Genomic DNA, 13349 nt, shown 5'->3' with positions numbered 1-13349 from the left:
ATTTGATGCTTAAAATAAAAAATAGGAACTATTTCCCAGTCAGACTTTAGTCAAGAATATATATATATATATATTATTTATTTTTGATCCTGGGGATCGGCAGGGGTGGGAAGAGGTTGCTCAGTAGCACCAGGTGTTCCTGTCCACAGTAGGAGAGCCATGTGGTGAGGACACGTCACACAGCAGGACGCGAACTTGCCTGACTAACCGAGGGAGGAAGAGAAGATGGGGAAGAAAAAATGTATGGGCCGGCTGATCCGGGCATCTGGGACTTAAAATTTACACAAAACGGTGCCATGTCCTCGCTCAGTGCTGTCTGCCTGCCCGTCTGTCTCTGCTCTGGGAAGGACTGGTCAGTGTGGTTGGGAGAAGGCTGAGGTTCAGCGTCATCTTCATGATGTGTGTGTGGCTTCTTTTCCAGCTGAGAAACTTTTTTATTTTATTTTTTTATTTTTAAAAAGAATCACAGCCAAAATAAGACATTAACTGCAAAATCCAACACGGCTGCGCGTACCCTATGTATGAAAACACACGAGTCTTTGCTTCTGGCAGGGGAGCTGAGCCCGAAGGGTCCATTACATTTTCCTGGGAATCTTGGCCCGCTTGCGAGCGATGGCGTCCTCCACGGCTTTGAGCTGTCTTAGGAGCTCCTCCCGCCTGGACAGCGTGCTGGCCTTCCCTGACTTGGTGCCCCTGGAGGCGTCTGAGGCTTTCCCAGGCACACTGGTGACCTTGCTGCAGCTCTTGGACTGGGGGAACAGTGGACGCTTCCTGCCTGGCAGGGCCACGGGAGCCTTGGCATTCTGGCCTCTCTGCGGTCCTGGCCTGGGAGAACCCCATCTCCCCCCTGATGTCTGGTCCCGAGAACCTTGGTCTGGGGAGACGTGGGCCCGCTTGGCTGGAGGAGGGCTTAGCCTGTCCTTGTCTGAGGGCTCAGATGGCTTCCTGCTCCCTTTCTCAGCGGCCTCGTTCAGCAGCGTCAGCTTGATCTCCTTGTGTGCCACCCATGCGCCCTGCGGGGGCTGCCCAGAGGGTGCCCGCTGGGGAGCTGTGGGCCGCTGGGAGGATTTCCTGCCCGTGGACGATTTGGAGGATTTGGGTGGCCGTGTGGATGCATCCCTTTCCCGCTGATCCTCTTTCATGCCATCTTCTCTTTTAGATTTTCCTGCTTTCTCCTTCTTGGTCTGGGCTGGGGTGGGGGGCCGGGAGCTGGCCGGGGACACAGGGCTGGCCAGGTCTGCGTACATGTCGTCCGAGCCCACGCTGTGCACCGAGCTGCTGCTGCTGCTGGACGTGGCGCTGGACACGGAGGAGACGCTGCTCACGCCCAAGGACCTGGGTCTGGAAGGAGAGCCGCTGGAGCCGCTGCCACTGCCACTGCCCCTGCTGGTCCGCCTCCTGGCAGGGGTCCTGGCTGGGTGCTCCTTCCTCTTGGCTTCCCGGGGGCCTCCCGGCTGGGCAGGCGCAGGGGTGGCGGCAGTGGTCTTGGGGGCCTGTGGTGGGGCTGGTTTCTTCACCATCTTCTCTCCTGCCTTCCCAGGAGGCAGAGCTGGCTCCCCCTTGGCTCTGACAGCAGGTCTGTGCGGAGAAGGCGTTGGAGAGGGGGACGGGGAGGAGGAAAAGGACCGGGACCTGGACCGGCTGCCGGAGAAGGAGCTGTGTCCGGAAGACCGGCTAGAGCAGGAGCTGTAGGATGAGGACCGGGACCGAGACCTGGACGAACCAGAGCCGGAGGAGGAGGAGGACCGTGAGGACGACCTGGAGGCATGGGAGGCAGAGGCCGATGAGGCTGACGTTTTTTGACGCCTTTGTGCATGGCTAGGGGAGGCCGATGCACCAAGTTTCTTCTTGGGAGACTTGGACCGGCGCCAAGGGTCTTTCCACTCCTCTGCTCGCTTCCCCTGTGACCCAGCAGAGACGGTCTCCTTCTTGGGTGGCTCAGCGTGTGGGCTTGGTGGCTGTGGGGAGCGGGGCTTTGGCATCTCCTTTTCCTTCTCCCGCTCTTTCTCTCTGTCCTGGTCTCTGTGCCGTCTGTCCTTCTCGTCCCGTTTGGCTGGCTCTCGCTCCTCTCTCCTCCGCCGCCGCTCCTTGTCGCGCGCAAGGTCTCGCTCCCGCTGTCTGTTCTCTCGCTCTCTCTCCCTTTGCCGTTCCCGGTAATTCTGGTACAGTTCTGTTTCTGTATATTGCACCCTGAAATTCTCATACTGCCCGCCACGCCAGGACCGGTCTATTTCATAATCATAATAAGGATCTGCATAAGGCTCAGGTGTTGTGTCTCTGACATCTCTTGTAACCTGATAATTCCAATCTCGGAAAACTGCATTTTCTTTGTCAAACTCCCGTTCATCCTCACCAATGGTCACAGTAAACCTTTTCTCTTCAAAATCAGGCTCCCGTTCTTTTCGAATGGTTGCTTTCTTTAAAACCTCCTTGGCACGCCGAAGTCCTCGTTCCCAGGCACTCTCTGTGGGGGGTTTTGCAGGGGGTGGAGGCAAAATTTCATCAACTACGGGCCCACCCCAAGGGTTGGCGGGCATCGGTGGGTGAGGCCCGAGAGGTGGGGCACCTTTAGGCCGGAAAGGTTCGGCTTTGGTGATGAGGGAGTAGTTGCCCTTGTCGTTGACTCCAGGGTGTATAAACCTACAATTCATTCCCCAGGTACAGTTCCCTTTCACCTGGTCTCTGAATGGTATGGAATTTGATATTGGCGGCAGAAGAGTGGATAATGGTGTCACAACATCTTTCATGAAGAATCGGCAGGTGGGACGAGGCCTCACCTTCCTGTCACTGGGGTCCTTTACTTCGCCCTCTTCCAGATCATCATCATCCATCTCCCCATCATCAATCTCTCCGTCGTCATCCTCTTTTTTTGTCTCCTTGGCTGCCTCCAGGGGCTCCTTTTCTTCCACACTGTGGACATCGGCCTTTCCCTCCTCCTCGGGAGCTCCTTCTCCCTTTTCCTCACCCTCCTCTGCCCCAGCCTTCTCTGCTTCGTCCTCCTGCCCAGTGGGGGCTGGCTCTTCGGGGACCTCCTCATCATAGTCTAACTCAGGCTCGTCCAGTTCCCTGGTGACCGAGGAGGCCTCCTCCCTCAGATCACTTGTGTGGTCTTCCTCCCCCCCATCCCCTTCCTCTGCATGAGGGGGGCTTGTAGGGCCCCTGTTCAGCTCCTGAGGCTCAGAGTCCTGGTCCTGATCCTCTTCATCAGAGCAACTTTCCTCTTCCTCCTGGCTCAGTCCCAGGACAGCATTTTCCTCATTCTCCAAATCAGAAGCCCTCCCTGCAGCTTTGTCCAAATCCTGATCAGACCCACGTTCTCTCAGAATGTCATCGTCCGAGAGCCCTTGCTGCTGCTCCTCTTCGAACTCTGGAGAGTGAGGGTCCCTTTCAGGGCTCTCAGCCACATCCATCGCTACCCACAGTTCTCAGTGCGAGGACGGGGAGGGGGTCACGTGTTGGGGTCCAACCCCGGCAGGTTCAGAGGTTCCCAAAGGTGTGGACAGAATCGGCGAAGAAGGAATGACACGAAGACAGTGTTCAGTTGATCAGCAGCCTAGCCAGGTTCAAACCAGGATCTCCAGCCAGGTTCTGTGTAGGTTCTCCAGCCAGGTTCTGTGTTTTGGTGTCTTGTTACATCTGTATTTATACCAGTTGTTTTTAATCCTATCAATTTCTATTCCAAAGGTTAGGGCGTTTCTTATCTCCATTCCAGGGAGTAAAGATTATGTAGCTTAAGGGTGATTGTTTATAAAGTGATTAACTACCCGCCTGGGATTTAGTTAAGGGGTTTTATTCCCTCCCTAACTTCAGGGAAAAATCCCTACCTGGGGAAACAACCTTTCTCGGAGAGGTGACCTTGGTTAAAACACATAGCACCAAGAAGGTGAGCAAACATATTAAGAACAGTATGCCATATACGCCAGGTCCCTTGAAGTATATGCTATGCAGATGTTTCTTCCCTGCAGCAACTGTGTCAAGCAGCACGGATGGACCGGCTTCCTGAAGCCAGGGTTCTGCTGGGGAGGGGGCGGCTCGGGGAAGGCGTCCCTCTGCCCTTCCACTCCTTACAGACTCCGACTTGAGGCGCGATGGGAGCGGAACAAACAGGCTCCACTACCCATGGGGGCCGGCCATTGTGCCAGGAAGGCCTACTCTTGCAGGAATTTTCGTCCATCAGGCCTCTAGTATTAACATAACTAATTACCTGCAATGGCCTATTTCCAAATAAGGTCAGTTTCTGAGGTATTGAGGGTTAGGACTTCAACCTGTCTTTCTGGAGACACAACTTAATCATAGGACATGGAAAGCAGAGAGTTTTGATATACAAGTTACATTATCTGACTTACATTTTAAAAATAGGTTTTTGGCTGCAACATTTAGGAACTGATGAGACAAAATTGGAAGCAGGGAGAGCAGGAAGGAGTTGGTGATAGATGATAATAGTTTTGGAGTAAGGCAGCAATAAGGGAAGGTGGTGAAAAGTGATGGAATTAGACATATTTCAGAGGTAGAGCTGACGGGATATACTAATAGTTCCAATCTCTGTGTGAAAAGAGCAGTATCGATAATTCCAACGTTTGGGCCTCAGCAAGTAGAAATGTGGAATTATTAACTGAGGAGAAAATTAAAAATGAGAGTCTAGGAGGACAACATTTGGATTTTTAGTGAATACATTAACTTTGAGAAATGCTTGAAGCAGGCTGCCTGATAAGTCTTGGTTTATACCTATCGCCTATGTTATGTATAATGAAACACATGGCTGGTATTTCATATTTTAGAAAGATATGCATATCAGTAGTGTATTAGTTTACTGTGGCTACCATAAAAAAATTACCCAAAACGGGGTGACTTAAACCAACACATTTATTCTCTCAAAGTTCTGAGGGCAGGGTTGATTCCTTCTAGAAATTTTGAGGGATAATTTCTCCCACGCCTCTCTTCTAGCCTTGGGTGGCTGCCAGCTGTCCTTGATATTTCCTGGTTTGTAGATGCTTCGTTTCAATCTCTGCTTCCATCTTCACATTGCCTTCTTCTCTGTGTCCTTTCCCCTTCTCCTGTCTTATAAGAACACTTGCTAGATTTAGGGTCTGTCCAAACCAGAATGGTCTCATCCTGAGATACTTAATTACATATACAAAAACCTCTTTGTAGACTGGCTGGTGTGGCCCAATGGTTGAGCATCAATGTATAAACCAGAAGGTTTTGGTTTGATTCCTGGTCAGGGCACATACCTGGGTTTCTGGCTTAATTCCTGGTAGGGGGCATGCAGGAGGCAGCTGATCAATGATTCCCCCTCATCATTGATGTTTCTATTTCTCTCTCTCTCTCCCCCTTCCTCTCTGAAATTATATATATATATTTAAAACTTCTTTGTAGATAAATTTACACTCAGGTCATAACAGTGAGGTCCTAGGTTCCAAATCTGAGAAATAAATCTCTGTTTAAACCACCCAGTTCACAGTATTTTGTTATGATAGCCAAGCCGACTATCATAACACAAGTGGGCCAATGTGATTCTATTTACTACATAAAAATTAGAAGGCCAACATCTAGGTCAAACATTTATAGCTACTTTAAAAGATTTCATTCAGAGATAATGATTTCATGCATGCAACTGCCAAAGGTGTGTTTAATCTCGTTCTGAAGTTTGACTTTTTATTTTGATAGTTATTTTTATTTTGATGGAATCTCTCTTCTAAAATTTTCCTTATTTTGGATTTTGACGTTTCTTGTGCAAATATAGAATAGTGAAGTTATAGTTCCATTAATAGAAGTACTTCACAGATGTGCTAGTGATACCAGTTTTATATCAAAAGTTGTTCAATGCTTCAAGTAGAAAAAACAATTCCAATTATGGCTTAGTTTTTAATTCCAATTCATGAAATGTAAAATTGTTGAACACTCATAGTGATCAGGTGAAATATCTTACAAAATTGTGATTATTTATTACAAATTCAACTAAATGGTCCAACATTTAAAATGATGTTAGAAAAACAAACTTTGTTGCAGAAAAGTTAGGAAAAAATTTTAAAGTTAGTAAATTAAAAAAAATGGAATAAGAGATGTATACACAACGCTACATTTTACATAATAGCAATGACTGCAATTCAATTTTTTGGTGTCAAAGCTGGTGTCCAATAGAAAATATTGTCAGTATAGCAATGCTCTCTATCTTTGCTGCCCATGTATACATACTTAAGGCTTTGAATAATTACTTGGTAGTTGAACATACTTAATAAATGAATATTTAATAGAGTTAAATGATTTTGTGTTGTATTTCATTCCCTTGTGTTCAGCACCACTTCTACTTTTAAAGTTAGTGTTTATATATCTAATTTAAGATTTCAAGAAAGCATTTCAAGAAAGCTGTAGGATGGTGTGTGGGATTTCAGGATAGAGGTCTAGGCAAGTCAACAGTATAAATTTGTAAGTCAACAGATGGAAATTTAAGCCATAAATTGGAATTTTTTCTCTCACCCTGAAAGGATAAATGAATCAGAAGTCTTCATATATAAAAATCATAATCCTCAGTTAAATGTGTATTAAAAGCTATTCTTCAATCTTAAGGCCCTAACACTTACTGCTTTTGGGACTGTTGCATATTATAAAGTCTTGGTTTTCCATAGTAGAATATTGCCTAACCTAGCCTAGATTAACATGCTATGAACACAGACATAAATATCTGCTATAATAAAATGATGTGACTCACTCATTTCATATTTCTCAATACTTAATTGGAATTAGCATTAGGAATAGCAAATGCCTATATTCCGTTTGTGCTTGCATTATTTCATGCAATATTAGGAAGGCTACTAATAGTATTAACAAAATTTCTGGATTTGATTGTGAGAAAAAGTGCTACTCGGAAGAGAGGTTTATACCTACATTTCCAGCTGCTTAGTTAAAACAAAGCAACAAAATTAAACACCTCTATCTGATGGTCCTGCCAGAAACTCAAAATCAAATGCACAAAAGTCAAAAGGCTAAGCACGGTTTCCTATCCGTCCTAATTTCCCTCCAACTATTTCTTCGTCCTCTATTTTCTGTTTCTGCTTTGGAATCACTTGTTTTTAATTTACCTAGCCTTAAAATATTGGCATTACTTCACATGCTCTTTGTTTATTTGTTTTGGTCTAAATGATTCCAGATAACCCACCCCTACTGACTGACCCTTTGCAACAGCTCTCACATCCAAGTCCATTCTCCACTCTTTCTGTCCTTAGCATATTCTGACATCCATTTCATTCACGGACTGATTGAAATACGTTGCTTACTAGCCTTTCTGCTTCTGGTCTGTCCTATCTCTAAACTGTCTCACTTAATGCTACCAATTTCTAAAGATCCCTAAGCATGTCACTCCTCTGCCTAATATTTAATATCTTTCCCATAGTTCTTGAAGACTTAGATTTTAGATTCCTTAAACTTGCAATTGAATCTCATCTAACTTTTCTAATCTCATCTTTCACTTTTCTATTTTAGAGTGTGGTCCAACCAAATTGAACTACTCTTGCCCACATATAATATCCTTTTTTTTTCTTCCCTCCTCAATTCCCTTCCCAAAGAAATTGCTTCCTCGGCACAATTTTCCTTCTCTCACTTCTGCATATCAAAACATGTACTTCAAATGTCACCTGGCCTCAGCACTCATATATAAAATCGAGCTGCTGAACTATTTTTTGTACTTAGTTCTAACTTTCTATAAAAGAGATATAGGCTGTCCCCCAAAATGTATACACACTGTACCAGCTGATAACTCCCTTAATTTTGAAAATAAACTCTATATTAATAAACACTGACTTCATAATCATTCAAAGTGTGTATACATTTTTTGGGTGGACACCTGTATGTACATGGTTATATGAAAATCAAATCAATATTCTATTTTCCTTAGCCATTTTCCTTATATTTATTTTGGTGGTTACTTCATAGCTCCAAAGAATGTGTTGTAACTTTACATCAGTTTTTTTTAATAATATCTATTAAAATGGAAAATTAAAGACTCTCCTGGTTTAGTTTGCAAGATCTACATGTCAGATAAACCTTTCTTGATTGTCACTTGCTTTTTCCCCCCTAGAGAGTGGCTTTCCAGGCTATTGACCAGCTGTTGAACAATCAATTTCAGACCAACTTCAATTTGGCCGGGCCCACCTTTGCGAAGGCCTCTATTTCTTTTCCTGCCAACACTTTATTCCAAGTTTGAAGAGAGACCTTTCCCTAGACTCCTTGCACTAATCGTTCATAAAAGCGAGACTTTTAACAAGATCAAACGTAACAAATTGCCTTTCCAGCACAGAGGATGGTTACTCGCAGATCGAGTCCCACCTTTCAAAATGTCCAGGCATCGCCCCTCCCGGCTCAGCTCTCAGTCTGCCTCCTATGGCTAAAGTCAGCTTATCTTTCCCCGGTGGGAATGCCCTTAGAGGCATCCACGCTGCTCAGATTGTAGTTGTGAAAGTCTTGCAGGGACAGAGAGAGGCCTGGTGTGCCCCTCTCTAAAGCACAGTGCACCTCCTGAAGCCTTGTTTTCTGTCCTTAGATCGACCCTCTTAAGACAAGTGAAAAATCAGAATATCTGCTTACTTTAAGAGATCCGAGAGGTAATCTTGCCTTACAGCCTTTAAAGTTGTAACCTCCTATATGTACATTATGCCTGTTTTCTAAAAAATTAGACTTTTCAGCCATAAACCATACCATATGTAGAATCACACTGTTACAGTCTAGAGACACAGGGCTTTTCTAATGATCAGACTCTCTCATTGGTTAACCCAAGTAAGTGAGAGTTGAGTATTTTGTTAACTCTCTCTGCAGTTTTCAACTCTCTACTCTCTTAGGATGATGAACACACACAACACACTAAGACAGTGGTTCTCAACTTTCTGGCCCTTTAAATACAGTTCCTTATGTTGTGACCCAACCATAAAATTATTTTCGTTGCTGCTTCATAACTGTAATGTTGCTACTGTTATGAATCGTAATGTAAATATCTGATACACAGGATGGTCTTAGGAGACCCCTGTGAAAGGGTGGTTCGACCGCCAAAGAGGTCGCGACCCACAGGTTGAGAACTGCTGCACTAAGAGGTTATAATGAACAAGTGTAGCAGAGATTAAACCCATTGTTAAAAAGGAAACTTTTTCTAGTAAAAATATAATCTCTGCAAATCAACTCTTCATGTAACAAAGGTGGTCTCTTAAGTGATCATATGGAAACCCAGGTCTCTTGGCTTCATAGCACTTCAAAGAATCCCAAACTCTGTCAGGTTGTTGCTGTGTGACATATATTACCAGAGAGAAGGCTCTTCAACTACACATATCATTAAATTGTATATTTTTTATTCTCAAATTTGTAACTTGCTTGTCATGGTTCTAAAGTCTTGGGACTAAGACTGAGACATTCCAGCCCAAAGAACCAAGTTCTCTCTCAACTGTTGAAAACTGCAAGAAAGATTTCCTGTTCTTGTGACTGAGAAAGGCAGGTCCACTGTGAGTATCATTTGGAGGTGTCTTTTCTCACATGTGTGGAGGTTGATGACAGGCGGGTAAAGATGGTGGAATAGCTCCTTGTTCCTTCCCTTTCCTATAACAAGATGTTAAACCCTCATAGCAAGACAGCATACCAAAATAACAGGACACTTTACAATGCATAATTTACTAAGACAATGCATAATAACATATTCCATGACACCGAGACCTCTCAGTCAGATCAAGTTTATTTAAAAAAGAAAAAAGGCTAGGAGGAGGTGTATTTTGAAGAAAGGCTTTAATTAGTAAAACTACCTTAAGAGGAAAAGTAGTGTAGGGGATTTTCAAAGTTGGCTGCAATAGCTCCATTCCCAAATGCCCTTTTAGAGCATTGACACTCTCCATCTAGAGGTAAAACTTAATTCTCTCTCCTTGAATCTAAATAGTACTGTGACACACTTGTAACCAGTGGAAAGTGACAGGAGTGACACTATATGTGTTCTGAGACTCTGCCATGAAAGGAAAGGTTCCACCTCCTTAGCTGGGATACTGATTCTGGAGCCTAAACTGCATTGTATAAAACCCAACTACCCTGAGGCCACCAGAAGAGACAAATGTAGTGTCTGTCCACAGCTTCAGTGGAGGTCTCACTTGATGGCCAGTATCAGCCATTAGACATGGACAGAAAACACTTCCAAATGATTCCTTATCCCAAGTGACAAGTCATCTTCCACCTTCCTGTGTTCCCAGGACAGGCCCCAGATACCAGGGAGCAAGAGAAAGCCATCCCCCACTGTGCTCGGTCTGATGTCCCAACACATAGGATCTGAGAGCACAATACAATTAATTTGTACCCCTTTAAGTTTTAAAATAATTTATGAGGCAGCAGTAGCAACCAGCAGCGGACCCTGCGCTGTGAGTACAGGTGGAAGAGGATTGGAGTCTCTGAAGAGTCACCTGAAGTATTCCTGAAACCCCATGCGCTATTCTCTGCAGTTGAAGGACTCAGGAGTGACACTCGGTACAAAGTGGTTGCCGCAGGGCAGAAGGAAGAAAGCAGAGGCCTGCAGTAGGCAGTACACATCCCCACTGATGACAAGAAAGACTAGTATGTCACCATTTCCCACGGACAAGAGGGAGGCACTTGGCCTTTTATGTCCTATCAAAGAAGACTGTGTGGGAGGGTGAGGGAACTCCACAGCTAATGTCTGAGTGTGGAGCTGAGATAAAAGCATCCGGCTGCAGAAGAGGTAGCGACATATCAAGGGATGAGCCCAGCAGGGAACTTCTCAGGAACCGTGAAAATTGTCCAGGATAGAAGGAGTTTAAAATATCTGCCAGGTCTAGAGAGTTAGAAACAAGTTTATAATATTAGTACTATACTGTACTCTACTAACACATAATATAATAGCAAAATACTAGCACCATATTATATGACAAGAAATCTATTGTTTTTCCCCCTAGCCTCTCCTCCAAAATTGCAGTTATAGTTAGTGAAGAAATTAAAAGGAAAATAAAAAGTGAAATAAAACAAAAACACACCCAGACCTTTTTATAGAAAAGGGGGATGTGATGGCCAGGACCTGCCCATGTAACCCATAGTAACCAGCTGGAAGGCACAGTCTATGGTCCTAGACAGAGATGAGTAGATGTGGTTGCTAAAGTTAGGGGAAGTCCTCTCTTAATCCCGCCCCCATCTTCTCAATTAAATATTTAGTAGGATTATTACCAAGAGTTAGGGTAGAGGAAAATATACATGTTTGAGGAGAAAGGAGAAGCTATTAAATAGTCATCAAGGCAAAAGATTGAACTAGTGTAACTGATTAGTGACTGTAAATATTTCATGTGAGGTCAGTGATCAAGAATGTAAAGTGATTTAGACTCAAGTGGTTATCTAGTCTTCTTCAGCCATGTTTGGCTGTTGGATGGACACACCCAAGGTGAGGCAAAAGTAGATTTACAGTTGTGAGTATGTGAGTCAGGACCTTAATATTTAAGCTGAGGAAGATGAAAAATGAGGAAGTGAGGTGTGGTGAAGAAAAGTAAAAGGCTGGTAGAGTCAAAGCTGGACGTTCTGAGCAGCTGGAGTGGGGATAGGAGAGGGAGTCAGAAATATAGCAGGTGGCTGTTATCTTAATTTAATGAATCAGTGATATGCTTGATGCTTTAAATATTATTTATCCCATTATTAAAATGAATTTGTATTCTACAGAATATTTTTATAATATATATCACATATTGTATATATTATGTATTATATCTAATACTAGAGTCCCAATGCACGAAAATTCGTGCAAGAGTAGGCCTTCCTTCCCCCAGCTGCTGGCACCAGCTTCCCTCTGGCACCCAGGACCAGGGCTTCCCCCCAGCTGCTGGCAAGCACCCAGGATCTGGGCTGGCTTCCCCTCGGCCGCCCGCAGGCACCCGGGACCCAGTAGGCTTCCCTTTGGCCCCGGCTACGTCAGGAAGGACGTCCGGAATGATGTCTGGTCTAATCAGCATATTACCCTTTTGTTATTATAGATAACTAGGATATTCAGAATATAAAAAGTTAGCAAGGATAAATCACTTAATCTTTATATCCCATTTGTCATTCTTTATTTCCCATTTGTCACATCTCTCAATTATGCTAATCCTGGAGTCATTTAGAGGGAAATTCTTCAAAGAACTAAAATATTTTACATATATTTACTAAATTCAATTGTACTTTTACATTTTCTGTGTTTGTTTTTAGTGAAAGTTTGTTATACTCAACCTATCTATATTAAAATAAATTTGAAGAAGCAAATACAATGTCTATTTTGGATGTCAAACTATGACAGGCATTGCTAAGACTAGTAATTATAAATCTTTTTGAATTTTTGAAAAGTTAATTTGTTATTTAATCAAAAAGAATACACGTTTTTCTCCAAAACACATATATACTTTTTGACACATTCATCAATGTTTAAAATGAAATACAATAAGATAAGAATGAATATACAAAATTATATTACCCCTTTCAGTATGAATTATAATCTAATGATTAAACTACATATATAGATATTTAGTATTCTGTATTATTTTTCAATTTTCCATTTTAGTTAATTTATGTGCCAAAGCATTTGATGTTCAGATTATTTATAGATACAGAGGCCATTAAGTCTTGCCACATAAATGGTAAATAATGACTCCATAAAATAATCCTTTAATATTACTTTATGAATATGTATGACATTATTATAAGTATTATTCATTTCTCAAACCTTTCTTATAAGCAGGGATAAGTACATAATAAAACAAGCAGTAGGTACTACAACTGTATTGGTTCTGTACATAATTTCTGTATAAACAATTTATCTAAAAACCTTTCAAACATTTTAAAATTATGTTATTCTCTAGTACTTTTTACATTTTAGAAAGTTCTCTTTACTACTAATAGAAAAAAAGAAAAATCATATTGTAGTGTAGGTGAATCATGTAAATTGGCAATTTAACTTCTTTGTAGTTTCCAGGAATATGGTTGAAAAATCAAAAACAATGGAAAGCCCAAATTCACCACCTGCTGTATTTTATGCTTCAGATCTGGATGTAATTAAGAATTTTATTTTCAGCATTGTATTCATTTTTAGCTTTAAATCCCAACTATATTGAGAGATTAAAAATGTTTCATTGTCAAAGGTATTATACCTTTAAAAAGCTGGCTGTTTCGTGAAAGCTGAATGGTTATAATTCTTTATAATTTTTTTTTCTCAAAAGCAGTTCATGATTATAATTATATACCTGTTAAATACCTATTTTAAATGCCCTAGACATCAATAATAGCAATATGATTTTAAATTTACCCCAAAGCTTGGTTCATAAAATTAAATTGCCCAAATCTAGCATACAGGCAGTCTTTAATAGGAG

At 42.6% G+C, this 13349-nt stretch overlaps 1 protein-coding gene across 2 annotated transcripts; it reads right to left on the bottom strand.

The window, feature by feature from the left end:
• Positions 1-575: 575 nt before the first annotated feature.
• On the bottom strand, positions 576-3416 carry LOC102438277 (zinc finger CCCH domain-containing protein 18-like). 2 transcript variants are annotated; one of them, XM_023750896.1, is made up of 2 exons: positions 2739-3416; positions 576-2675 (listed from the first exon to the last, which is right to left on the bottom strand). In XM_023750896.1, the coding sequence occupies exons 1-2, from the start codon at positions 3408-3410 to the stop codon at positions 576-578; spliced, it is 2772 nt and encodes a 923-aa protein (XP_023606664.1). In that variant the 5' UTR covers positions 3411-3416. The 2 variants fall into 2 exon arrangements, with proteins under 2 accessions (XP_023606664.1, XP_023606663.1); XM_023750895.1 differs by having other exon boundaries at positions 576-3410.
• Between the last annotated feature and the right edge of the window lie 9933 nt (positions 3417-13349).

Source organism: Myotis lucifugus, unplaced genomic scaffold (assembly GCF_000147115.1).
Source record: "Myotis lucifugus unplaced genomic scaffold, Myoluc2.0 scaffold_17, whole genome shotgun sequence".
Classification (NCBI taxonomy): Eukaryota; Metazoa; Chordata; class Mammalia; order Chiroptera; family Vespertilionidae; genus Myotis; species Myotis lucifugus.
Note: the sequence above shows the minus strand (reverse complement) of the source record. Positions and strands in the feature narration are given on the sequence as shown.

Bases quoted from the DNA above. Each gene is read 5' to 3' on its own strand.
- LOC102438277 (XM_023750895.1), bottom strand. From the start codon at position 3,410: ATGGATGTGGCTGAGAGCCCTGAAAGGGACCCTCACTCTCCAGAGTTC.